This window comes from Haliotis asinina, chromosome 6, assembly GCF_037392515.1.
Source record: "Haliotis asinina isolate JCU_RB_2024 chromosome 6, JCU_Hal_asi_v2, whole genome shotgun sequence".
Classification (NCBI taxonomy): Eukaryota; Metazoa; Mollusca; class Gastropoda; order Lepetellida; family Haliotidae; genus Haliotis; species Haliotis asinina.
Genome location: NC_090285.1, coordinates 52,969,549 through 52,995,516, shown reverse-complemented (window position 1 = coordinate 52,995,516; position 25,968 = coordinate 52,969,549). Strand labels below are relative to the sequence as shown.

The 25,968-nt window shown below is 38.7% G+C and overlaps 1 protein-coding gene across 1 annotated transcript in view; it reads left to right on the top strand.

Moving 5' to 3' along the window:
* The first annotated feature begins 3,013 nt into the window (after nucleotides 1-3,013).
* The window catches only part of LOC137287084 (pyrokinin-1 receptor-like), a 48,412-nt gene continuing 25,457 nt past the window's right edge, over nucleotides 3,014-25,968 (top strand). The window contains exon 1 of the mRNA XM_067819214.1: nucleotides 3,014-3,415. Within this exon, the coding sequence (XP_067675315.1) occupies nucleotides 3,082-3,415 (334 nt within the window). The 5' untranslated portion in view covers nucleotides 3,014-3,081. The remainder of the gene's footprint in view (nucleotides 3,416-25,968) is intronic.

The following is a 25,968-nucleotide window of genomic DNA, read 5'->3' as shown; positions in this document are numbered from 1 at the left end:
ATATTCCAGCTATATGGCGGCGGTCTGTAAATAATGGAGTCTGGACCAGACAATCCAGTGACCAACAACATGAGCATCGATCTGCGCACTTGGGAACCGATGACATGTGTCAACCAAGTCAGCGAGACTGACCACCCGATCCCGTTAGTCGCCTCTTACGACAAGCATAGTCACCTTTTATGGCAAGCATGGGTTGCTGAAGGCCTATTCTACCCCGGGACCTTCACGGGTCTGGAAATCAGGAGCTGTCAAACGAATATTAGTTTAAGTAAACGCTTAAAACCACCTTCCATCTTGTAACTTCAAGCAATGACCCAACTAACATATAAAGACACAATCGTAAAACTCCTGTTTAGAATTGATCTTCAGCAACCTATGCTTGTCAAAAGAGGCAACTGATCGGATCGGATCGTTGGGCTCGCTGACTTTTTGATGCCCGTCATCGTATCCCAGTTGTGTAGATCGATGCTCATACTGTTGATCCCTAGTATGTCTGGACGAGACACGAGTATTTTCAGACCATATAGCTGGAGTATCGATGAGTGCGGCGTAAAACTAAACTCGATTACTATGAAGACAAATTTGATATCATTGACCAATTCAGAACAACCCCGTGTTGTTCTCTGAGAATACTCAAACATAAGACAGATAACAACCGTCGACGACGATGTCCCCTTCTTTCAAGATCAGTCGCAAGTTGGTTGTCTATACGTATTTGGCTGTTCCAGTACTTTGATAGCTCAGCTGCCAAATTATTGCTCATTGTCACCGATGTCATTTGTGTAAAAGGAGACATTGAATGAGACAGAGAATTGACACATAGGGCTACGACTGCCTGAGACCAGGTAGACCCCGTAAAAAGAATGTTATTCGGACAATGAAAGTACCGACTTCATCGAACGTGTTGAAGTTTCAAATAAGATTTAAGACGTTTTTTCGAAAACTGTTTCCTGCAATTCTATGCAGTGTATAAAGATAATCTTATGAGGAAATAATCTTTAGTTGCTTGATTAACTTAAACTTAAAACGGCTACAAAAGGCCTCCAGGAACAATAAAATATTCACGAAGACACCGTTCATCTCCTCCGCGGAGCAGACATTCTCTGAGGACATAGATCTGTAAGCCAGCATGTTTGAGGTTTCTCAGTATAGATATTTTTTTCAACTTTTTGAATGAATGAAGGCCTGAGTCTCAACAAGGCAGACCAATTACAATTCCAATGGCGAGATGTTCCTCTCTGCATTCAGTCTCGTGTTTGACAGTATTGTACAAAATTATTTGTCACGAAAGGCTAGAGTGGGAAATGGGCTTTACATACAGAACCCATGTGGGGATTCGAACGGGAGCCTTGGGCGTGACAAGCACACGTTTCTATCATTACGCTCCCTGTGTAAGTACAAATGGAACATGAATTTATACATGATGTACATGTGTTTGAAGAATAGTCACCTCCAAAAAGTTGCGTCCCTTAACATTGCCATTATCCACAACTGGCTTTGAGAGATTGTGTGAGTTTAGTTTTACGCCGCACCCAGCAATATTCCAGCTATATGATGGCGTTTTGTAAATACTCGAGCCTAGACCGGCCAGTCCGGTGATCAACAATATGAGCATCGACCTCGGTAACTGGTATACGATGACCTGTGGTATACGATGACCTGTGTCAACCAAGTCAGCGAGCCTGACAATTCGAGTCTGTTAGTCGCATCTCACTACAAGCATTGGTTACTGAAGACCAGCTCTAAACCCGGATCTTCATAGGTCAAATGGGTTTGAAATGAGATCCAGGTTTAATGTGTATTCTGATAAAATCCTTTTGAACGATTTTATCTTACTAGATCTAGAAATGACTCATTAAGCGATTGTTTTACAATTGATTGATACCACGTGTTTTATATTTTGCGGCCTCTGTTTCCACACCTGTTTCGCCGGATGATCCAGGCTCATTGTCCTCTGTTACTGACGTTTGTATGTACCATCATAGGTTTTCGAAGACACGAACTCTTCTTTCATCTCTATATATTTTTCATTACTCCAGGCAACATTTTTTTGGTTTTCCTTATGCTCCGAATCCACCCAAGCCACCAGCGTGTAATCTCATTTAAGTTGAATAAAGAAGGAGTAAAAGATACATGAAATGCGACCAGTGACGAAAATGCACCATGTCAAAAAACAAAGATTCACGCCACGGGGGCATGATGACATACAATCACCTCATTGATCTTTACGGCACGTTATCAGTTGTGGCGATGGAGAGGTTATTCTCCCCATGGGCTGAAAACAATTTAGATACGTTAATGAAACCGACGGAACGACAAGAAGGAACGGTACAACGTCAATGGTTCTGTTTCATGAATGATGTGCTTGACGGGCTTTTACAATTGGATTTGCTAATAGTGTTTGATTTATGATATTATTTAATCCTAAAATGTGAGACACTCTTAATTCATGGTCTATAGGTGCCTTTGAACTGCGATGCAGCCTTGGCATATTTCATTTTGGCTTACAAAGGAAACTAAACTTTTCAAGCAATCGCATGCTGAGTCAAGCCTAAGGCGTTGGTGCAAAGAATCTCTTTTCTTCAATAACATAGCATCGCTGCAACGAAACACTTATGCTGGGATCAAAATCAACACCATGTGCTTCAAGTCATTTTTGCACTAAATAACCCTCACTACTAGTCATGTAGACTCCTGCTGCACCTTGTCATCTACTAGCTCATATCCAAGTCTCTAAGCAGCGTCATGGCTTGGTAGTCGCTCGTATTGATCTTAAATGGACCTAATTCAGCCAGAAACCATGCGCTGTCGCCAATTCTTCCATGGATTACACTCGCAGCAGCCACAACTAGAATGAAATCGCTGCCACCGTCCCTGCACACCGCAGGACGGAAACTAATTGAATGGCACTGCGCATGTGTGCTATGGAGAGAGTTTATATTCACACAGACCATGCGTAGACCGATCAAAACAAATGGTGAAGTTGCTTGAGCGGGCGAGAAAGTTTCTCAAACGTGTCTCGACGGCCCGTCAATGTTTCCAAAGCTCAGACTAATTCTCGAGCCGTCTTAGGCATATTGGATGTACACGATGGAACGGATAATTTTGTCTATGAATGAAAGCAACGGATCGGGGCAGAATCTATCCAGCCTTGACTTAAGTGGATTACTGAGCATCGAAAATGAAACTCATTTCACGTACGTGGAGAATGTTCTCACCTCAATCCTTGGTGCCAAGAGAAAGGATCTGGCTTCCGTCACAGTTCTGACTGTGGTGTATTGTGTGATATTTCTAACAGGAATGATAGGAAATGTGAGCACTTGTATAGTGATAGCAAGGAATTCCTACATGCATACCGTGACTAACTATTACCTTCTCTGCCTTGCAATATCGGATGTACTGACACTCATCTTAGGTAGGTATTGGGTTAAATGTTAGCATTTGCATTGCACTAATGTTTGAAATGTAACCCTGTTAACTGGATCGTGAATTTTCTAACGAGACTGCCCGTCATAACACACGTCCGGATAACTGAGTCACATACCTAATACCTAATGATGTCCATCTATATTGTCAGTCATTTCAAAACGAAACGATCTCCGATTCGCATACCTAATATCTTATAATATCCGTCATATTGACAGTCGTTTCAAAGCGTTACGATCTTGAAGATGGACTTTGCAGATCAATATTCTATTTTTTTATGTATGCACTTTTGTACATGTGACTCTCAGAAGAATCACGTGTATGCCTTTCAGGTATCATCGTCAGTTATTCGCTCATGTTTGATTGAAGAATGAAAATTGTGATATATGCTGTTGTTGAAAGTCTCTAACAACGTGTGACGTAGCTCCTGTTATCATATAACGTAATACGCAATGGAAATGCCGTTATTATATGGATGTATTACTGATATCGAATAGTATTATTTCATGCGTACGTGAAGTAATCAACAGTGGTGTTTGTGAAAAATGCATCATGCATCGCCTTGCTGTGCGGAGTAGAGGTGTGGGGTCAGATTTGGGTCAGACTGCCGGTAAAGAGCAGGTGTGTTATCCTCACGTGCATGAACAGTGGGGATCGATATTGGCGACAGGTGTGCCTCAGTTGCTATTTTCTGCTACCTTTGGTTGTTTTTATCGGAATGACTGACGAATACATTTTCATGGAGAACCGGTGCACATGCAACTTATCGATTCAGATGATGATGGCTTTTAGACGTCATGATTGATACTACGTGTATTAATGATTAACAAATATATTTTTGGTTTATGATCATAAATGTACACATTGCTTCATCGAAGTAAGCTAATTGGTGCTTTTGTTTAGATGCATCGTGTAATAGGTAAAATTTGCATGAGAGACTTGATAGGTAAAATGTGCATGAGAAACTTAATAATCAAAATTTGCATGAGAGACTCATACTGATACGAACGTTTCATAAATGTTGATATGCACAATCATATTTATAACGTGCATCCATGCACTGTTCATTCGGGATGGAATGCCCGTGTTTGAATCCCGAAATGGTTATGTGGGCTCATTTCGGATGTCTAAGACAATTGTGGAATAATGTTACAAGCGGCGTACAACAATACTCGTGCTCAGTCATGCGTTATTTCGTTGTATTGATGAGTCAATGTCAGTTACCTGCTACAAATGTTTTTGGTTTTTTTGTAGTTTTTTTTAATAGATCATTGACAATACGGAATATTTTGATTTACTACAGTCCACACCTAAAATCCCGTAAACGTATTTTGATAATGGTATATATGTCAGATGGTTTATCAACATGAACTTTGGGTTCATTGATTCAGAGAGAAGAAGAGAAGAGAGAAGATAACTTTCCATCTATTCATCCAGAACCATGTAGACATAGCTTTAACACAACATGCAGGTGTGTGTAGACGCACAAAGAGATGGGTTCACCGTGTCAGCATTATGAAATAATAACGGTAGGCTATCACGTACATAAAGGTGATCTGAATGAGTTAATTCACGGTTATATACAGTTAGTAGGAGTTTTAATGTACCGCTGAGCCGCAGTAGCTGTTATCAGGTGTTCAAATATAAATGGCAACAGATGCAGCGTATCTAGTGGCTTGGTGTTGGTTTCATTGCAATGACTTCGCGATGGCTTAAGTATGCATATATATTTGGCGGCGCCAGCTGTTTCATACGCCACACCTGTTATTAACAGGCAATACTCCATTATACATGATATCATTTCTTGTTTATTGACTGTGGGACAGGCTGGAGGTTAAAGCATTCGCTCGTGACGCTGAAGCCATGGGTTCGATTCCCCTCATGGGTAAACTGTCTGATACCCACTTCTTGCGTCACACGCTGTAATGTTGCTGGAATATTGCTAAAAGCGGCGTACAATACAACTCACTCACTCTTGTTTATGGGCATTTGGTTGCCTAATGGTTAATGCGGTTGTGCGCCACCACGGAGGTCCTGGTTCGCTTCCCCACATGAATACAATAGGTGAAACCCATTGGGCGCACAGTGATGTTGCTGGAATATTGCAATCGGCGTTAAACTCACTCGCCCACGTCCTATATTATCATTTCATAACATGTTAAAGAGTATCTATGGGCAGACTGGTGATGTGGAAAGAACCTGCCTGGTATGTTTCACAAAGTGACAAAATGTACAGGTCTGACAATCCTCTTAATACACTTGATCCTCATCAAAACCGGGGCGGTGGGGTAGTAGGCTAGTGATTAAGCATTAGCCAGTCACGCTGAAGACCGGGGTTCGATTCCCTACATGGATATAAAGTGTGAAGCCCATTAGTAATATTGCTGGAATATTGCTAAACCGGCGTAAAACTAGACTCACTCATCAAAGCAATATTTGTGTGGAATTATGCGTTGAAACGTTCATGTATATTCACATATAAAATGATGATGACTCGATATTCTTATTTGTTTTGATGATAGAAAACAATCTTGCACATTACATAACATGGTTTAGTTTGAACTGAAGAAATTGGGGCATACATCCTACTTTGTTATACATCAGTGCAAGTGCACTTCTTGTAATTTTTAAATATATCATAACCCCATGTTCTGTTTTTAGCATGATTTATACCATCTTTCTAAATGTTGACTGTTGTATACCCTCGGGAAGCTTACAAACCACCATGGCCAGTCCATTGGCGTCCTTGAGGACTTGGGCAATGAATTATTTGTGTAGATGTTAAGCATGATAATACCATTCATACTGGAACAAAAGAAGGAACAATGGGTGTCTGTTAGTAGCTTCTGACATAGTAATCGATGAAAGTCAGCAGACCTGGCTTTTGAACATAACAACATAGTGCAGAGTGTGAAGGAAATACATAAGATATACCTATTAAGTATGGCTACTCTCTACCATGGTTATGTCTTCAAAGATACGGTACAAGGATCAGTTAAGACAAAGTTGACTTATTTGGTTTAACTTCGATATTTCATTAGGGTGGTGGGATAGCCTAGGGGTAAAGCGTTCGCCCATCACGCCGAAGACACGGGTTCGATTCCCCACATGCGCACAAGTTGAAGAAATTATCCGGTCTTCCCCGACTTGATGTTGCATGAATATTACTAAAAGCGGCGTAAAACCATACTCACTCACAATAATCGATATTCCTTCAGTGCTACGTCAGCAAAAGGAACAAAACGTTGCTTTGAAAGAAAAAGTTTATCAACCCCACCAGAAGTATCCAAACGCGAACTAACATTCAAATTTTCTTCAGTTCATGTCTGATATCCAGTTATGTCAACAAAATTGCTCAAGTATACAGTATCCAGTTGAAGACAGTTGAACTCAGTTAAAAAGAGATGGAAAGTTATTTTCTGAAATTTAAAAGATGTCAGTTAAACTATGTGTTTGCATTTTTACGTTTCTTTTCTTAATTTTACATCGCCTATAATAGTGAATGGCAAGCCTTCATTTGACCTGACAGTACAGTGCAGTGAAGTCAGGATTGTTAGGATCAAGGCATTTCCTAATGAAAATTGATTTCTAAAATTAGAGCTGTGTGTCGATGTAGTTCATAGAGATCGATATTTGGTTAACTAAGTATCGTTTGATTATCGATGAATATCGGAGACGTAACGTTCATAAAAATAGTATAAAGAACCTTCCAGAAATGAACATATTTCGCATCACTGTGAGTGGGGACTTGTGTTTTGCACGGGTAACTTACACAACAGCGCCCATGAATACACAATAGAAGCCCATGAATAAAACCTGTGTGAGCAAATCTAAAATGTAAGAACGATGTCATAAATGACACTATTTTCATATCGACAATCATTAATATTTCTGCCTATCGACGAAATTTTCAATTATCGATCGATCATAGATATTATCTAATACGAACAATATAACATTAAATATCGAACACGTGCAACTGGATCAAATCTGATGTGGTCAAATCTAATACAGTAGTGAGTTTCATGGTCATGACACTTCGTAAAGATGCTGTTGCACTTATGCAGAGGTTCACCAGATACTTTGTAAAAATACCACTTTGTTCACTTACCAAGTGAGCACGTTTTGCCAGATGCTACTGTTAATATAATTGTCAGTACCAGGGGGCACCCTTCTCTAATGGATTCTGCACATGATATTGCACTTAATGTCATTAACATGTTGAGGCCGCTATGATAGTGGATCGGGGTTCGCGTTGGGTGGGACGGAAGGAGGGGTTTGATTGCGAGTTCACCACACAGGAGGTATGTTCGTACACCTCATAAAGTTTAATGAACTTTTAGAAGGAAGATAATAATATCAGTTTAATTACACTTACTGATTTTGAGCTCTCTCTCCGCGTTAGTTTTTAATAGATACTTGCAAGATTGTTTGACGTTTGAATTTGTAAGGCGTTTCCGAGACGATGGAGCGTTAAGTATTAAAAGTGCCTTTTGATGGGTGACGAGAAATTATTTCAGTTCTTTTACGGTATAACATGGAGTGGTTGTGATTAAAGAAATGGACGACAATGAGACACGGCAAAAATAACTTAGATTCCGTTTTTGCGGAAACCTGCTAGTCTTAGTAACTAAAACCTTCCCGAAACCTGATGGATTCGAAGCTAACTGAAACTTATGAAGTGTGGGTCACGGATACCTTGTGAAAACCCTTAGGAAGTGGATAATTGTAAGTTTTCGTTACTGCGGAACCCCAATGTAGAAGAACGGAAAATCACTGGATTCTAGGTAGAAACCTTTTTCACCAGGTTTCCGCATTGCGGAAACCATGTTATTTTAGCTGTGAGACAATGCTGGTTTAATGATTATTCATGATTATCCGCCCAATAATACAAGTGCAGAGCATGATGACGACTGTTTGACAGGAGCGCTGAGAACACACTATACTGCACATTGACAAAATATTTGAGGTCGGCAAACTATAATCTATACACGATGTTACACAATATCTTTTTCTTTCACGAATAAATTACGTTTTTTTAACGCGAGATAAAATTATTTTGCAAGCTTACTACAGACGTCAAGTTTGTTTCTTGAAAATATTGAATACTGGTATATATTTTGTCAAGAATTGTCAAAGAGACCGTCAAACTTAGGGAGGGCAGAGATGAGCGGATTGGCTGACTTGGACGAAACAGATATTCGTGCTTATGGCAGCTCCAAGATTATTAACGAAAGAGAACATGTTAATCATATTAATCAAATTATATTTCCTGCCATAGACCCATGTCAGCTGGTTCGTGGATTAACTAAAAGATAGAGTTATGATTTTGATTTACATAGAACATCATAGCGTTTATGTAATGAGCAAAATACTTTCTGTGATTATCAGGTATACTTCTATTAGGCCAACTCGGATTTCTGTACACATGTATTTGCTGTAGTTATGGTCGAGTATGCTCGATCCATTACATGATTAACAGTGCAAGGATCACCGCATTTCTTACCAGGACAAGTCAATGACTAAATGACACGTATACCAATATAATTACGAAGCCAATGACATTTGATTAATGCACAAAGAAAACAATATATTATAATGACAAAATCAAGAGCGGGGGTGGGGTGTGTTGATGGAAGAGAGACTGTACAAAAATAACAATATAATTACGAAGCCAAAGAGATTGGATTAAGCTTACGCTTAATCGCATACTTTAAGCATTAACCGTAACGTAGTCACGCTACGTTAAGCATTAACCGTAACGTAGGCACGGTACTTTAAGCATTAACCGTAACGTAGTCACGGTACTTTTAGCATTAACCGTAACGTAGTCACGGTACTTTAAGCATTAACCATAAAGTAGTCACGGTACATATCAAGCCCATTTCCGCACTTTACTGTAGAGTATACTAAACATCAATTAACGAGCTGATAATTGTGTTGAGGCGAAAGATGATATTTTATGCAGTTAGACGTACCATTTAAATTCACTGACGTCACTAATAAATAAAGAAGGACATACAGCTAAAAACTGCCTTTAAGAGTATTTACTTAGTCTACACATGTCAAGTGATAACATTTGAATGCGAATCAAATATACTCAAAGTGAGTTATTAACGGCACATTGAACTTTACTATGCCATATATTCGAAATCGGTTTCAGACTAATTCATTCCATGAACATAATTTTATATTTATTAAAGAATATTGTCTGTACTGAAACATCAATGCATTGATGCAAAACACACACAGCTCACTCAGCAAAATCCAGATATGTCTTGACTGATAAATCATTAATCATAATAGCAAGTAGTTGTCTAAACTAAACAGCCATATATTTAACCTTTGGCAGTAATCGTTTAGATTCCTAACACAAATACCGGCACTTTGTCACTTCTATAAAAAGCATAATTGAAGTTTCCAGGGTTACAAACTTAAAAGGCGCGTCACATCTGTTAACTATCAGCATATACCCCAAAAGGAGCAGTGATCCAATCTCCCCTGTGGCGATTAGCAGCGGTCGGTTGTGTATCATGCATACAGATTTTAGATTTCCCTGTGGAAATGGGGATTACGCCCCACAGTTTGATATTTTCACACATACATTTGTGTTTGAGTTGAGAAGCATCTGTCATCTTGTGTGATCAGTGATCATTCCTACGCAAAGGAGGTTCAGTGTAATGTTTGCTCTCTTCGTGAAAACGAGTCCGTGTCTGTAAAGGAAACATGGTGTCCGATGGGCGTGCTATGGTACCAACTGTTGTCGGAATCCATCTACAAATTTGGTGCTGGCTCTATACTGCAGCTGCCCGTAAAACAAACGTTCTGTCTTTAAACTTGCGGTAATGGCCTTTTGGTCTTCCAGCAGTTCCAAGGCACGAAGTGAAGGTGATGGACCGTTGCTTATGTGGTTCCGGAAACTGGTGTAAATTGCCCTCCATTGACAGCTGCATACTTAAAGGAGCTCTGCAGTAACCGATGATTGCAAAATGATTGATTTGCGATGTCAGCAGCATTTCTTAGGGTTATTCGTGTCTGCTTTTGAGACGTTAGGGTGAGTTTAATCATTTCAAGAAGTGCATATACTTCGCCTGGGAATGGCAACAATTGCTTTCAACAATTGACCAGAACACAACAAAGTCGATTCGTTTGGTGTGATGAATTTACCCAAGCTGCAATACTTGATGCTGAATTTTATGCTGAATCCTCACGTGCATTTGCAATTTATATAAGTTTATTGACACATAAAAATCTTATCTATTTATAATTTGATAACTAAATTTAGTTATTAGCGACACAGAATAATGTACCGTGTTGAACGCTATTGGTTGAGACATAATTTGTGATGAATGTACACCTTTCATGTTGCATGTTGCTTTAATGTATTTAATGTAATGACTTGTTCCGTTTGTGAATATTATCAGATGTGATACATAATAACCAATAACTTGCCAATAATTAACTTGCGATTAGTTTGCGTTAGATAATTAATAATTATTTAAGTTTCCTTATACTTATTATGTATATTGCACTTTGTCAGTATAACAAAAATATTTATAGCATAGTTCAAGAGAGATATGACCATCCATACTAAATCGCCTTCTTTAAAGCAAATACTAGTGTTTTCATTAACAAATACACGACGGTGAAAATGGATAACGACAGCCCTCTAGATTATATCGCTCTTAGTCGAGTCGATGGTCGTGTTAGCTTCTCATGTTATTGGTGACATGTACAGTTTGCGTCTTTTCCTTTGCATGATATAGTCCATAAACTCGTGAAACACATATTCTGAAGCACGAAATCAACTCGCTTACTCACTCACCTTTGTGTACCGACCGAACACACCCGAAATTACTGCAAGTATTTCACAGTTACCTATTCAACTGCAAAGTTAGTGAGTGGATGAGTGAGTGAGTAAGCGTAATTGACGCAACATTAAGCAAGTGTTAAGTATGCTTTCAGCAATGTTCTAGGAATGTCACGGCGGAGGACAACAGAAATGGGCTTCATACATTCACCGCTCCACCGCTCTGAAGAACGTAGGACTCAGGCGATACGTATTACTACAAACCAGCATGTTTGGGACTGACGTGAAAAAGGATATGATACATGGGAAGTATAGCATTATTCATAATGTGTCGAGCCAATCAATAGACGACTAACGACATTTAAGTATTGTCACGAGAAATCTTTGAGAGGCGGTCCAGCGGACAGCGCCGACGACCCATCGATAAGAAAACGTGTTTGAACGCTTTCTAGTCCACCAATAGATTTATTCGGAGCTGGGGAATATCGATGGCACATGCTTCTAACTTTCGCCACATGACTCATGATGAACTTTTACAATATTCATGGTGTACTGAAGCCCCTAAACAACATATAATGGATCCTCATAAAAGACATATACATACCAGACACTGTAACCAGAGATCAGGAATATTTATAACGATATCGTTAGGAAATTATGTGTTCACGTTTCACGTCATGAACTAAATCCACGCATATTCATGACCCTGACATTCCTTTGTCCTGTATAAAACCAGTGTCTGAGCCATCAACACCATAGACTGCGTTCTTCGTGTGAAAATGTATCCAGTGTAATCAATACTGCCGTAATTCGATTTCCGTAAAACCCCGTAAAAATGTGTAACAGACCCAGCCAGAACCCCACCCTCCACCCCCACCCCAAATAAATAAATAAATAAATAAATAAATAAATTTATTAAATAAATAAATAAATAAATAAATAAATAAATAAATAAATAAATAAATAAATAAATAAATAAATAAATAAATAAATAAATACCAAACGAACAAGACCAATAATAAGCAAACTCTTGACAACAAACATACACACAAACACACACATATTTCTACACAGTTTTTAGTGACGTCCCGTGTGTTAAATTCTTGTGAATAATGCGATATGATGACTGCATGCTTTTAATTTACACATGTGTGCTAAAAGGTAGCGATTCCTTCTTATATCGTAATTGTACACAAGTCACGGGCGTCCTGCGCACCTTGATCTAATGAGCATCAGGGTGGATGGTCATTATTACATGGACTTAGATTTAACCACATTTTACATGTTATTGTTAAAAGTACATAAACGCATTAATACACTCATCTCTGAAATGATTTCCTTCATAAGAGTTTCATCACAAGGCGACTATCCTTGTCGTAAGTGGCGACTAACGGCCTCGGGTGGTTAGGCTCGCTGACTTGGTTGAAACATGTCATCGGTCCAAATTACGGAGATCGATGCTCATGCTGTTGGTCTCTGGATTGTCTTGTCCAGACTCGATTATTTACATACCGCGGTCATATGGCTGGAATATTGCTGAGTGCGGCCTAAAACTAAACTCACTCATTCACTGACCTAATATACCGGTGGCATAGTCCCAGTTTGTGAGCTGAACGAAGGTTTCTGGGAGGCTGGTAAATTCCAATGAGAGTTTGAAGGTATGGGAACTGATTTTTGGCAGACATACGTCTTTAAATTGTATTCTTTTCCAGGACCTGTAGTCACTGACGTGATTTAATACAGGTTTGATATATCTGTGAATTTTTACAAATCATATAAACGGGCTGCTTTATGAGCAGGGAATAATACTCTAAATTCATAAACATAAGAACAGTGACACGAATTTTGTATAATACACCGTCCACGTGCACCCTTTGTGATTCAGAAGACAAAACTGAGTTGCTGATATACCCATTGGAGGAAAACAATGTTCCATTGTAGAAACGGGATCGGTCAGTGAAACGAATCCACACAATAAGAATATGTTTTACCCGAGAGGCGTCGCATCAGCTTCTCTGTTTTAAAATTCATGTTGACGTTGATGTTGATATTGATGTATGCTCTGTTTCAACTTCTATTCAACTAGAGGCTCGTAGCTCTCGCATGTTGTTGTATAGGTATATACCCCATGAAAGGTTAAGGCAGTTCGGATGTAACTTCTGCACAATTGTATTTAAAACAATTAGCTTCTTGGTTCTTGTAAACTCAATCGATTTAAAGATAGTTAAATTTTCAGTTTTTCTCCAAATGACATGCAGTATGCTTTTAAGAAGAGGAAATTCAGAAACTTAATTACATTGTGAATTCATTCTGTAATCAAAAGATACAGATTCCTTTGGAGGCATATTGAACGATTCCTTGTTCGTAATTGGATGTTCTTAATCTTTCTTAAAGCACAAAAAATGAATTCGTTTTCCAAATATGTCATAATTGATCAACGGAAACTGTTGCTATTGTCCTCCTACGTCATTACTAAAAACACCATTACTGAGCAAAACCAGGCTTGTGTGCATTCTTTATTCTGTCATTTGCAAACCAAATTCCACTCGTCTCAGTGTTTATTTTGAACATGTCATTGTCCACGTTTGTGAAGTCCAAAGCATATATCTACACACACATGCATGCACGCATCACGCACGCACGCACGTGTATATCTAATAACCTTCAGGTCATCTCGCCGATTACTCGAACTAAACATCGTGACCGACGTTGCATGCAAACCCCCACGTTTTTCACCTTTAATAGTCCACCGAGACTAGTTTGGAAAGAAACACCTTCCTATCTCTGTGCAGGGCTATACAATTGTCTTATTTACATACTGCAGTATATTTGTATTAGGAGATATTACTCCGTGTGTAACAAATTCCCTACTATGTGTAACAGATTACCCCCGCTGCCATGTTGTCATAACTACATAAGTGGTTTTCTCACCCGTTGCATGAAATTGGCGTCCATTTGTGTATATGACACTTCTTGACGTCCATGTGTGTAACTGACAATTCTTCACGTCCATGTGCGTAAATGACACTTCTTGACGTCCATGTGTGTAAATGACACGTCTTGACGTCCATGTGTTTATATGACACTTCTTGACGTTCATGTGTGTAAATGACACTTTTTGACGTCCATGTGTGTATATGACACTTCTTGACGTCAATTTGTGTAAATGACACGTCTTGACGTCCATGTGTGTAAATGACCCTTCTTGACGCCCATGTGTGTAAATGACACGTCTTGACGTCCATGTGTTTATATGACACTTCTTGACGTTCATGTGTGTAAATGACACTTTTTGACGTCCATGTGTGTATATGACACTTCTTGACGTCAATTTGTGTAAATGACACTTCTTGACGTCCATGTGTGTAAATGGCACTTCTTGACGTCCATGTGTGTAAATGAACACTTCTTGACGTCCATGTGTGTAAATGACACTTCTTGACGTCCATGTGTGTAAATGACACTTCTTGACGTCCATGTGTGCAAATGAACACTTCTTGACGTCCATGTGTGTAAATGAACACTTCTTGATGTCCATGTGTGTAAATGGCACTTCTTGACGTTCATGTGTGCAAATGAACACTTCATGACGTCCATGTGTGTAAATGGCACTTTTTGACGTCCATGTGTGTAAATGAACACTTTTTGACGTCCATGTGTGTAAATGAACACTTCTTGACGTCAATGTGTGTAAATGAACACTTCTTGACGTCCATGTGTGTAAATGAACACTTCTTGACGTCCATGTGTGTAAATGACACTTCTTGACGTCCATGTGTGTAAATGACACTTCTAGACGCCCATGTGTGTAAATGGCACTTCTTGACGTCCATGTGTGTAAATGAACACTTCTTGACGTCCATGTGTGTAAATGACCCTTCTTGACGTCCATGTGTGTAAATGAACACTTCTTGACGTCCATGTGTTTTTCGTGGGAATACGACCCAAAATGACATAACTACGGACTAGATCATTCTCGGAAAACGCCTAGAACGTCTACAACGCAGAAGCGTTCATTCTGGTCATTTATCTTGTCAATGAACTCCAGGAAGTGAGGAAGTTTGAATATTCATAAGTCCGTTAACACAAGTACTCGTTTACAGTGACAGTGACAATGACAGAGCTTTTCCCAGTCTCTCCTTGTCACAGATTTGCTGTCACTTTTCAATGATCGACCAATTTATCAAAGAGGACCTACATATGTAGTAGCCACAGGTTCGTTATCTACGCTGAAGACCCGGGTTCAATTTCGAGCATATGTGCAGTTTGTGAAGTACATTTCTTTAGATATGCTGGAACATTGCGAAATCGGCGTAAACCTAAAGTGATTCACTGCGGTTATTGCGATCCTTCTTGTCCCACGGTGGTGTTATTGGCATCTATACTGAGGGAAAGAGACAAGGGACCACATGAAACTGCACGATGTTTCCAGCTTACTCCAGAGCCTTGTATTACATCCTGAGTAACTACATTTCGAACTAGGTAAAGTGATGTTCCCACATTTGTGTCTGTCAGTACAGTTTTTGTGCCGAGCCACAAACGATGTTGCTTAAGGATAACTATATTGTACAAACACTTGTTCATCTCTCCCGCTGAGAGGGCGGTGGGATGGCCTAGTGGTTACTGCGTTCGCTCGTCACGCCGAAAAACCGGTTTCGATTCCCCACATGGGTACAATGAGTGAAGCCCATTTCTGGTATTCCCCGCAGTGATATTGCGGGAATATTGATAAAAGCGACGTAAAACTAAATTCAGTCAGTCAGTCACTCTCCCATTGACAACCGTTTCATTCAACAATGCAACTGGTTCTTTCACAGCTGTACAAAAATACTACATGAAAGTGTGTTATCTTTCGAGTTATACATTGTGATATTTGACATATTGTCTTTGACCTTATGTGACTTTATTGGATGCTCCGCCATTATGCATGCTGGCGTTGACGTCATGATCATGCTCCCATAAACGGGCACAAAGAAAACGTCTTATCCGAATTACGGCAGTCAGTTTTTAATGAGTCTTTCACTGAACTACGTCCATGTATATTTAATGGTAAGTGGTACGTGGTAATTACTTTAAGCCTCGAAACATTTTTTACATTGAGTGCAACAATCGGATACAGTAGGTGACCTGAAAGACAAATTAATGCAATAGTACAATGTTTATTTGTTGTAAATTGAGTTACAGAAACAAACCAAAAAACAGCCTCTCGTTATCATGTTCTACTGGGCAAATGTGTATGACAAACAGAGCAATCGGTGAGGCTAGTCAGAAAAGCGTTCATTTTCTAACAATGACTCAAAACCGACACCATCCACAACTCACGCACCCACCTGAATCTCACACCGTTATTAAGAATTACAAATCATATAACATCTAACGCCAGAATGACGTCATAGAAAGGTGAAACATTAAACGTATACACGCAGGTATTTGTGAAATCACGTGAGAGTATGTAGGCAGTGACAGTCGCATGGAGCCTGTTTGTGGCGTTTCCTCGTTTTTCCACTATCTAGGTGGTGACTGTGAGGTTAATATGCTCTGTGAGGAAAGACGAAGAACCTCAGCAATTCTCAGCAAACTCGAGTCTCGGTTTTCACTTGAGCATCGTAAACGCATCTCAATATTATTAGCGTTTGTTTCATCGCATGAAACACAATACACGGAGATATTATATTATGAAGTATGTTGAGAAATAAAGTACATGGGTATAACTGCTTAATGAATTAGTGTTTGTTTGTCTGGGCAATTGTCTTTTTACTACAACTGTTTTAATGTTCCATCCATAAGATAGAGGGCTGTAAATAATCGAGTCTCGACTACACAACTCAGTGATTGGCGCAATGATCATGAATCAACGCTAATGGGATACGCTGACCTACGTCAGTCAAGTCAGCGAGTCTGACGACCAGATCCAATTCGTCAGCTTTTAAAACAAGCAATTTTAATTTCAGTCTTAAAAGTCGATATAGTAAAGCAATGTGTACAGTCTGTTTTGCATAAATATCACGTAAGCAAACCTATACATCTCGAGTATTATTTGGTTCGATAAATAAACGCCTTGACATGGACGTCACGGCTTAACTTTGTGTCTTTATCTAAATCAGATGGAGAGAACAAACCTAATCGTTTACCCAAACACACTCAATAAGCTTGTCTGATGTTTGCACATGTTATGAATATTGATGGCTGAATTAGCTGTAAAGGAGATCATATCACGTGGTCTCTTAGACAAACTAAATCCAGATACGATCTCCACTTTGCTTGTATTTAAGTTGTGAATATAAATCATCTGTCATCAGTCTTTGTACTGGATGATATAGATTACGAAGAAATCATTATAATTTATGTAATAGGTGCGCTTGTGAGTGAGTGAGTTTGCATCTAAAACATGATTTCAGTTTATCTTTGCGTGTCAGTTAAGTCTGGAAGCCACGACAATGTGCCGCCAAACACTGAAGTAGGTTGCGATCGCGATATCTTAATGAACGGATCCTGGCGTGACCAAGGGCGAAAATATGCACACTGCATTACGCCGCCCTATGTGAACATACAAGTTAAAGAATCTGAACCGTTAGTCTTGCAGTCGTATTTACATGTACGTGATTTATTATGTAATGTTTTTAAAAAGAGCTCCTGAAAATTATTTTCAAGTTTGCTTTGATCTGAAAACTTTTGAACGTCATGATTTAATCAAACTAGGCATTCTGTTCTCAGGAGTGGTCCCATATATTATTACGTTTTCAGGACAAAAATAATGGATGGTAACATATTACTGAACACTGTGGAGTTTTGTATGTGTGGTATGTTTTGTTTGTGCCAGATAGGTTGTGAAAACACCACCACCGCCTTATATCTGGGCTCAGAAACACGTCATTAGAAATCCTGCTTTGGCATCTAAAATTTAGGACCATCCATCACTTGAAGTGTCGGTAGACAAAGATGAGGCGAGAGTGTTTAAATGACTAGTTGAAACTGTTCAAAATATATAGTGTGCAGGCACAGATGATAAGGATGCTCCCTAAATCCTTTTAAAATACATTCTTTTAATTCTTGGTTATAACACTTGCTATTTGAAAATACTCTGATCATTGACTTGCCATCTCTCGGTTAGTGGAGAACGGTGTTTGCTAGAAACATGATTCTGCCTTCATTCTTCTGAAAAAGATAAATCATTTAAAACTCTGTTGTGAATAGTATCGATTCGGCAAAGTAAATTAACCACCATGATTTGACGTAATAAATTTTGAATGCTAATTGTTTCTTATATCATGTTATATTCGAAGTTCAAATATCCCGGAAACATAATGTCTTTCATGTTAAAGATTCGTCTGATTACAGAAATATCCACTACGTAATATGTATGCTCATTGAGCAGGAATAACACATATTCCAGGACTTTGATTAGAGAAGTCCCAAAGAGTTTCCTCCTGAGAAGGTGTGCGATTGTTTGTCTTTAACGGCTTCGGTAAAACCTTCAAACGAATGCCTGGTAGAAGTGGAGGTAATGTCCAAAATTGACAATCAATAACAGGGATGATACGTGGAGCTAATCACTATTTTTATTCGTACCAAATATCTTTTCTTAAGCTGCCTTATAATCTGTAACGGGTGCAACATGGGTGTAACGGATTTGCTGAACCTAGTCACAAACGCTTTGTGCCACTACTGAGTATTCACACCAACACTATCTATCTATCTCACTATCTACATTGTCTATCTAGTTAGATGTTTTGTAATGTCAGATATTCTGGACGATATCCATTGGCAGTTCACTGACAGTATTAAAGGTTTGTACGACGTTGGGTTCATTTACGTCATTGTGTTCATTACGTAACTAGTATATATAACTATTACATCTTAAAACAAACGTCTTTGGTTTACTATTATCATGCACACCTTTCTATATTAAGTAAGTAAAGACAAGACGAAGAACCAGCATGTACGCTACAACATGAAATTACTGTATAAATAAGCCTGGCTTATCAAATTATTTAAATACATTATCTCTGCAGCATCCCACAGGGAATATATATGACGATGTTTATGACAATAATAAAAAGGCATAGTATTAGACCTTTGACAGCTCGGTTAAACTTTCTCCTCAAAGGCACAAATACGATCTTTCCATGTTGCAATATTACTGCCCACATACACGACATTAACATGCAATAAGTTTCGAATTTAATGCTATTGTCACAAATATACATTTCTAATATATTAATATGCATGTTATTTTGCAATAACACGATGATTGGGTGACGCCACAGGACGTGACATCTAGCATTCTTCTTTAAAAATCTCAAGATATCTTTACGAACTTCATACGAATTAAAACGACCTTCATCAATATCTTTCGTAGATATTCTGATAGATTTGTCAAGCGTATGAAGAGCATAAGATAGTAGTATCCTTAAGGATAGCGTTATCATCTTCACTAACGTCGACGTCAATGTCGTAGGAGTTGATCCAACGTCTTCGTCACTCCTGGGCACATACAGGCAATTGATCTCATGCGTGGGAGAAAGCTACCTGATCTGTATATAGCCCTGACATTTCCTCCTTCGAATGGGATGTTGTTATCCACGGATACATTTCGTAGCCATTATCTCAGTAGGAGGAAACCTGCAGTCATGTTAATTAAGGACGTCCAGGCAGAGATATTTATAACGAGATACGAATAACAGCTGTAAAAACCAACCAGTGAATGAACAAAAGACAGACCTGTACATAAGATTTGATAAATACCACATTATAATCGAGGTTTCTCGGATGAAATATATAAAAGCCATGTGATGAACAAGTATACACGGAATTAATTGTTTCGAGTTCGAGGTCTCGAGCCAATGTACGAACAGATCATCGGAGAGGTACAGTTTGAGGTTGTTTGTTTTTACACTATGGACTACCTAACAAGTAAACAACTCTAGTTTCAGATCGTTGCTCATTGAAAAGCGTAATTGTTTCTAGTTCATTATGCTAGACCACAGACCAAAGTACTAACAGACCATCGAAGAGATTCAGCCTGAGTTTCTGCACTATGAACTGCCAGACAGTGTTCAACTTTAAGGTCGCTTGATTTCGTATTTCCTACTGTCGCTGTTAAAAAGAATGTGGACTGAAACTTGTTCCGAGAGATCGATTAAACGTGTACTAGTTCTCATTCAGCAATGCCAGGTTTTTGTCTAGCAACAATATTAATCAATACTTCGTTGCAGGTCAGTCGTGATGAAGCATGTTTGTGTCATTTGATTTCACCAAGATATTTCAGGTCGAGGTTCTTTTGTTAAACAAGTGTTTTGGTCCATCAAATAAATTCACAAGACACAAACTGGCCCCTTCCATGATCATTTTACATAATCATGAATGGTTGGCTTAATCATGTCCTTTGACCCTGTGAGGATTTCGGGTTCAAAATGTTCCCCTTCAAACCGTGGCTGTGGAACACGACGAGATGGGTCAGCGTTCGGTGCGGTGGCTTAGGTGATTGTGTAACGACCTGGAGGTCCATTCACAACGCAACCTTTACTATGGTTAACCGCAACTCCTATTCTTTAACACTGCATTATGGGTAACCTAGTGACTTACGATCACATTAGTGCTTCGTGAGGCCCTGTTTATCCTTATGGAAGACATATGTGACAGATTCATACACATGTGTATTGTGTACGTGTGTAATTAATGTTCTTTCCAAGGATTTCTTCAGCAGGCATTTTTTACTACTTTCTGATGTGAATATTGTTTCCTTTATTTGTTTACATTATATGTTTTGATGAGTGCTGCTAATGTTATAACGTTGTATTTTGCATGGAGGTTAGTTTTTATGTGTATGGCAATTACTTACTTCTTACACAAACGACCCGTGAAGAGAGGGGTGAGAATTAGTCTCCGGTAACCCATACTTCGGGATCGGTTGGTCAAACACGCGAACTTGATTGTATCCCATTTGCGTAGAGAGACGCTTATGTGTATTGCTGATCACAAGATTGTCTGGTCGACAATGGATATTTTACAGACGACCGCAGTGATAGAGCGGGAATATTGTAGTGCAGCGTTAAGGAACATCCAAACATATCCAAGTCTTACGCAAACATTAAACATCCATTGCTTCGCACAAATTACTGGCAAATACGCATATGTATTTGATACTTAACATCTATCTCATGTGTAACATGTGTCAACATTCCATGAACCATGAAATTAATGGTACCGCTATTTCTGTCATACCACCATCTGGAGGATGGGTTAGGGCTTGAGACAACAACTCTCGCCGTGTTGCCAGGATATGCAACCTGTTGCTTATAATCGTATTGATTCTGTCAGCTGTTTCTGTCATACCACCATCTGGAGGGTGGGTTAGGGCTTGAGACAACAACTCCCGCCGTGTTGCCAGGATATGCAACCTGTTGCTTATAATCGTATTGATTCTGTCAGCTGTTTCTGTCATACCACCATCTGGACGATGGGTTAGGGCTTGAGACAACAAATCCCGCCGTGTTGCCAGGATATGCGACCTGTTGCTTATAATCGCATTGATTCTGTCAGCAGTTTCTGTCATACCACCATCTGGAGGATGGGTTAGACGGAGGTTCGTGAAAACAAATATCGTTATATGATAATACTGTGGCTTGTGTGGGTTCTATCTGCTGTTTCTATCATATATCCACTTCAACGGGTTAATCTGAGGGCGGAGACAACAAATTTCGATATGTGTCTACAATATACAGACTGTAGCTTATATTCTTGGATTCGTCAGGGCCATAGTTGTGTTCGTGGGTTCACTTTAATGTTAGATGTTTCCTTTCACACATTACAACGTAGAACAGTAGTCGAAAGGTCTGTAGGGCCAAATCGTTGACACGCCAGGAGTAGGAGTCCTAGATTCCTGCCAGCATTATAGTAGTGTCTCCAAAACAAGCACTTTCAGTATACATGAAGGAGGGGGTTCACTTTAACAAGCGATTGCGGTTTCAAATTGCTTTTTATGCACTTTAGTATCTAAGCATTTAACGGACTTCTATCAATCTAAGAGGCACAAAATGTTTCTTGCATAATGTTTCCTGAAGTTTGTGATGCAGAAGTTGAATTTTTGGGTGGTGCCAAGAGAACATAGCAAAACCAATTTGATTGAGTTTCACATATAGTTTGTGGAAAAATAAAATAGCTGCACTTACATCATTGTCCTTTTGAGGCTCACTACTTGTTGATACCACCTCGCAATCCACGGTTTGTGGGTAACTATAACGTATGGTTTGTGGCCGAATATAATTCATGGTTTGGGGTGAATATAATCCATGGTTTGTGGGTGATTATAATCCATGGTTTGTCGGCGCAGTGTTAGCGTCGTAGATTTCACCTTTATGACGATTATCGCTACATCGTGATTATTGTTTAACATTTTTTCACTTTCCATTTGAAGCCATATACCACACAGATACAGTTCAACGAGTTAAATCAAACAATAAAGTACTCGCGCATTTAGAATTATTTAAGCTGGGCCCTTATTCTCGAAACGTTCGTTGCCCTAAGAATTCTTAACTTTGGTCGTAGCCAATGTGTTACGAATAGCCTTAAGAACTTCGTAAGGCTACGAACGTTTCGACAATAGCTAGCCTGGTATCCCACAGGTCATGTCATACACATGTAACAATCGTGTAACATCATGTAACAATAAGCACGTTTCGTAATGAGCTCAATGCTACTAAAACTACATACGTTTTCAAGCAGCCAGATGATCGTGTCTCGCGTCTTCAGACCTTATCAAAGTTAATGATGTCTTGGAACGAGTCGTCTTCAATGGTCGGTACAGCACTACGTGATGTTTCGAATCAGTATGGTCATTAATAATTTCACTGCTGGACAGGGATGTTTGGGATAACATTGAAGTAGGGGTGAATCTGTGCTGTCAGCATGACTGTTGGTCGAGTGGAAGGCATCGTTTTTTTTATTTAAAAACCTGTGGATCCGTCAGCGTGTACCACTCCAGGTGATTGGGTTTTAGAATGTCCATCACAGCATGTGTTTGTTTTTTGTGACGTAAAAGGCGCCGGTGTTTTTATTAAGACGAGGAGTACGTGCTTGTTATGTAGGGTAAAGGTGAAAATAGTACAATACTAGAGAGATAGTATTGTATTGTATACTCAGAGATATGAGCAAACGTTTTAATTACGTGCACATTGTTGCACACATGTACACCCCCCACTGCCCCCGTCTCCTGATTGCACTCGAAGCTGCCTTTTAATATTTTAAAGAAGTAATTATTGAATTAAAGTGCACAAAAGACATGAAGAGGGAGGTACCCTTTTCCCTCATTGCATTAGCGTCATTTGAAATCGGATCCTTGGCTCTGATCTTCTGATCTCTGATCTCTGATCTAAGTAATTATGATGATTGGATGGTTAATTAATATAATGTTTCCATCTTGTTATAGAACTGTCGTAGAATGATTAATGGGGAATGAATCTTGAGCTGAGACGACTAAATTTATCAAATCATCACGACGCCCACTGTAGTACGTGTTTGAACCGTACTTATCTCTTTCAAAACCACCATATTGCACTGTCAATTATTATATGACAAGGCATCATATATAATAGCAAAGTTCAAATTTGTATTTGTCATTAGTCAAGTCAAGTATTTTTATTCCGTACGTAGGCCACAGGCCCATATACAATATACACGCAATTGTTACAAATATAAGTTAATTATTACAGGGTATACATATTAATGGTACATGTGGATTGTATTAACAGATTCTTGGCACCATAAATATAACATTGTGATATAAACATATATACACACAAATGTAAATATATGGTTAAAATGTACGAACCTGTGGTTTGAAGAAAAATTATTGGAGTTTGATTGTCCTGCTTTTATAAGCATGATAGATATATTTACATAAATTTCTTAAAATTGTTTCATTGTTCGTTGATAACAGAGACTTAAATTTATAGTAGTTTGGTTGTTTCTGATATATATATGGCAAGTATTTTAATCTCAGTGCGTTATATTCAGTACATATAAAGATGAAATGGTACTCGTCTTCTACACCTAGATTACACAGAGGGCAACTACGTTCAGCAACCTCGACATTCAACCATCTACCTTCATTATACTTTAGCCTTAATAATCCACATCGGAATTTGGTCAAAATATTTCGAAACTTTTTGTCCAATATACATGATAAATATTTTTCTGGAGTTAACAGACTTTTAAACTCACGGTACATATGGTATCGTAAACTGTTATTCAATGTACTGTTCCATGATTGAAAAAAATATATTGATTGCAACAATCTTGAATCTACTTAAAAATAAAGCTGCGTCACCAACTGTCTGGGACATCCAGACATAACCAAACCCATGTGCAAAAAGTATTTCTCTTATATAAGAGGCATCTGTCTTGTAGCCACAGTTATCGTAATACACTTGCATTTTGGACACTTTCAAGGGGATTCTATCTTCATGCATATGAATAACCTTTACCCAATATTTCAAAGTTTTACACAATGCGTTTATATAGAAAGGATATCTTACACATTCGCCATATACAATAGCAGTAGGTGTTTGAGGGCTGACATTCAAGACACGTTTGCAGGCTATTAAATGGACCTTTTCTATTTCATAAAATCTATGCATTCCCCAGATTTCTGCTCCGTACAGTAATATCGGCTGTATCTGGGCATCAAAAATTTTGAAGTACACACTGGGGTCTATTATTCCAATTCCATTTAAATTACTTATTACTTCCATTAAGGCCCGCTTGCCCCTCAATGCTAAATCAGTGATGCAATTTCTCATCTTGAATGTTGACGAAAATACAACTCCCAGATATTTATAAGGACTTAATGTTGTTATTGGCTGGCCATTTAAAAACCACTTTTCATTCCTTGCTAAGCGCCCTCCCCTTCTAAAAACAACTATATTTGTCTTGTCTAAATTTACCTCTAGACTTGAATATTCAGAGTAATTGTGCAGTATATTAAGTTGATTCTGTAAGCCTGTAATTGTATCAGATATAAGAACAACATTATCTGCAAACATAAGTAACTTTATTCCTAATAGGTCGGGAAATAACTGCACTCCATATTTGCCATATCTAGATATGTCATCTGATAATCCATTAATGAAAAAAGAAAACAATACGGGGCTAAGAACACTACCTTGCTTTAAACCAATTGGACAATCAAAATATTCAGTATACCCATTATAACCTCTAACACAAGCTGTTACTGAACTATATATACTCATGATAGCAGATAGCATTTTCCCCTGAAGACCAGATTTGAATAAGCACTTGTATAACTTAGGACGGTCAATTGAGTCAAAGGCTTTTCTAAAATCAATAAAAGCAACATATAACTTTTTCCTTTTCTTAATTAGACATTTTTCTATAGCACCATGTAAAGTAAAAATATGATCAATCGTAGAGTACCCTTGTCTAAAACCAGCTTGTGTTTCGGGAATTTTACTCCTTATATTTGCCCAGGTTCTGATGCGGACATTTAAAATGGACGTATATAATTTACTTAATATGCACAGTATTGAAATTCCTCTGTAATTATCTGGGTTTTTGCGATCGCCCTTTTTATGTAAAGGAATAAGTATTGCTTTCGTCCAAGCCATGGGAAAAACGCCTGTATCAAAAATCTTATTAAACAATACCTTTAAAAAGGGCATAATAACATGCTTAGATGATTTCAACAGCTCAGTAATTACACCATCACTACCCGC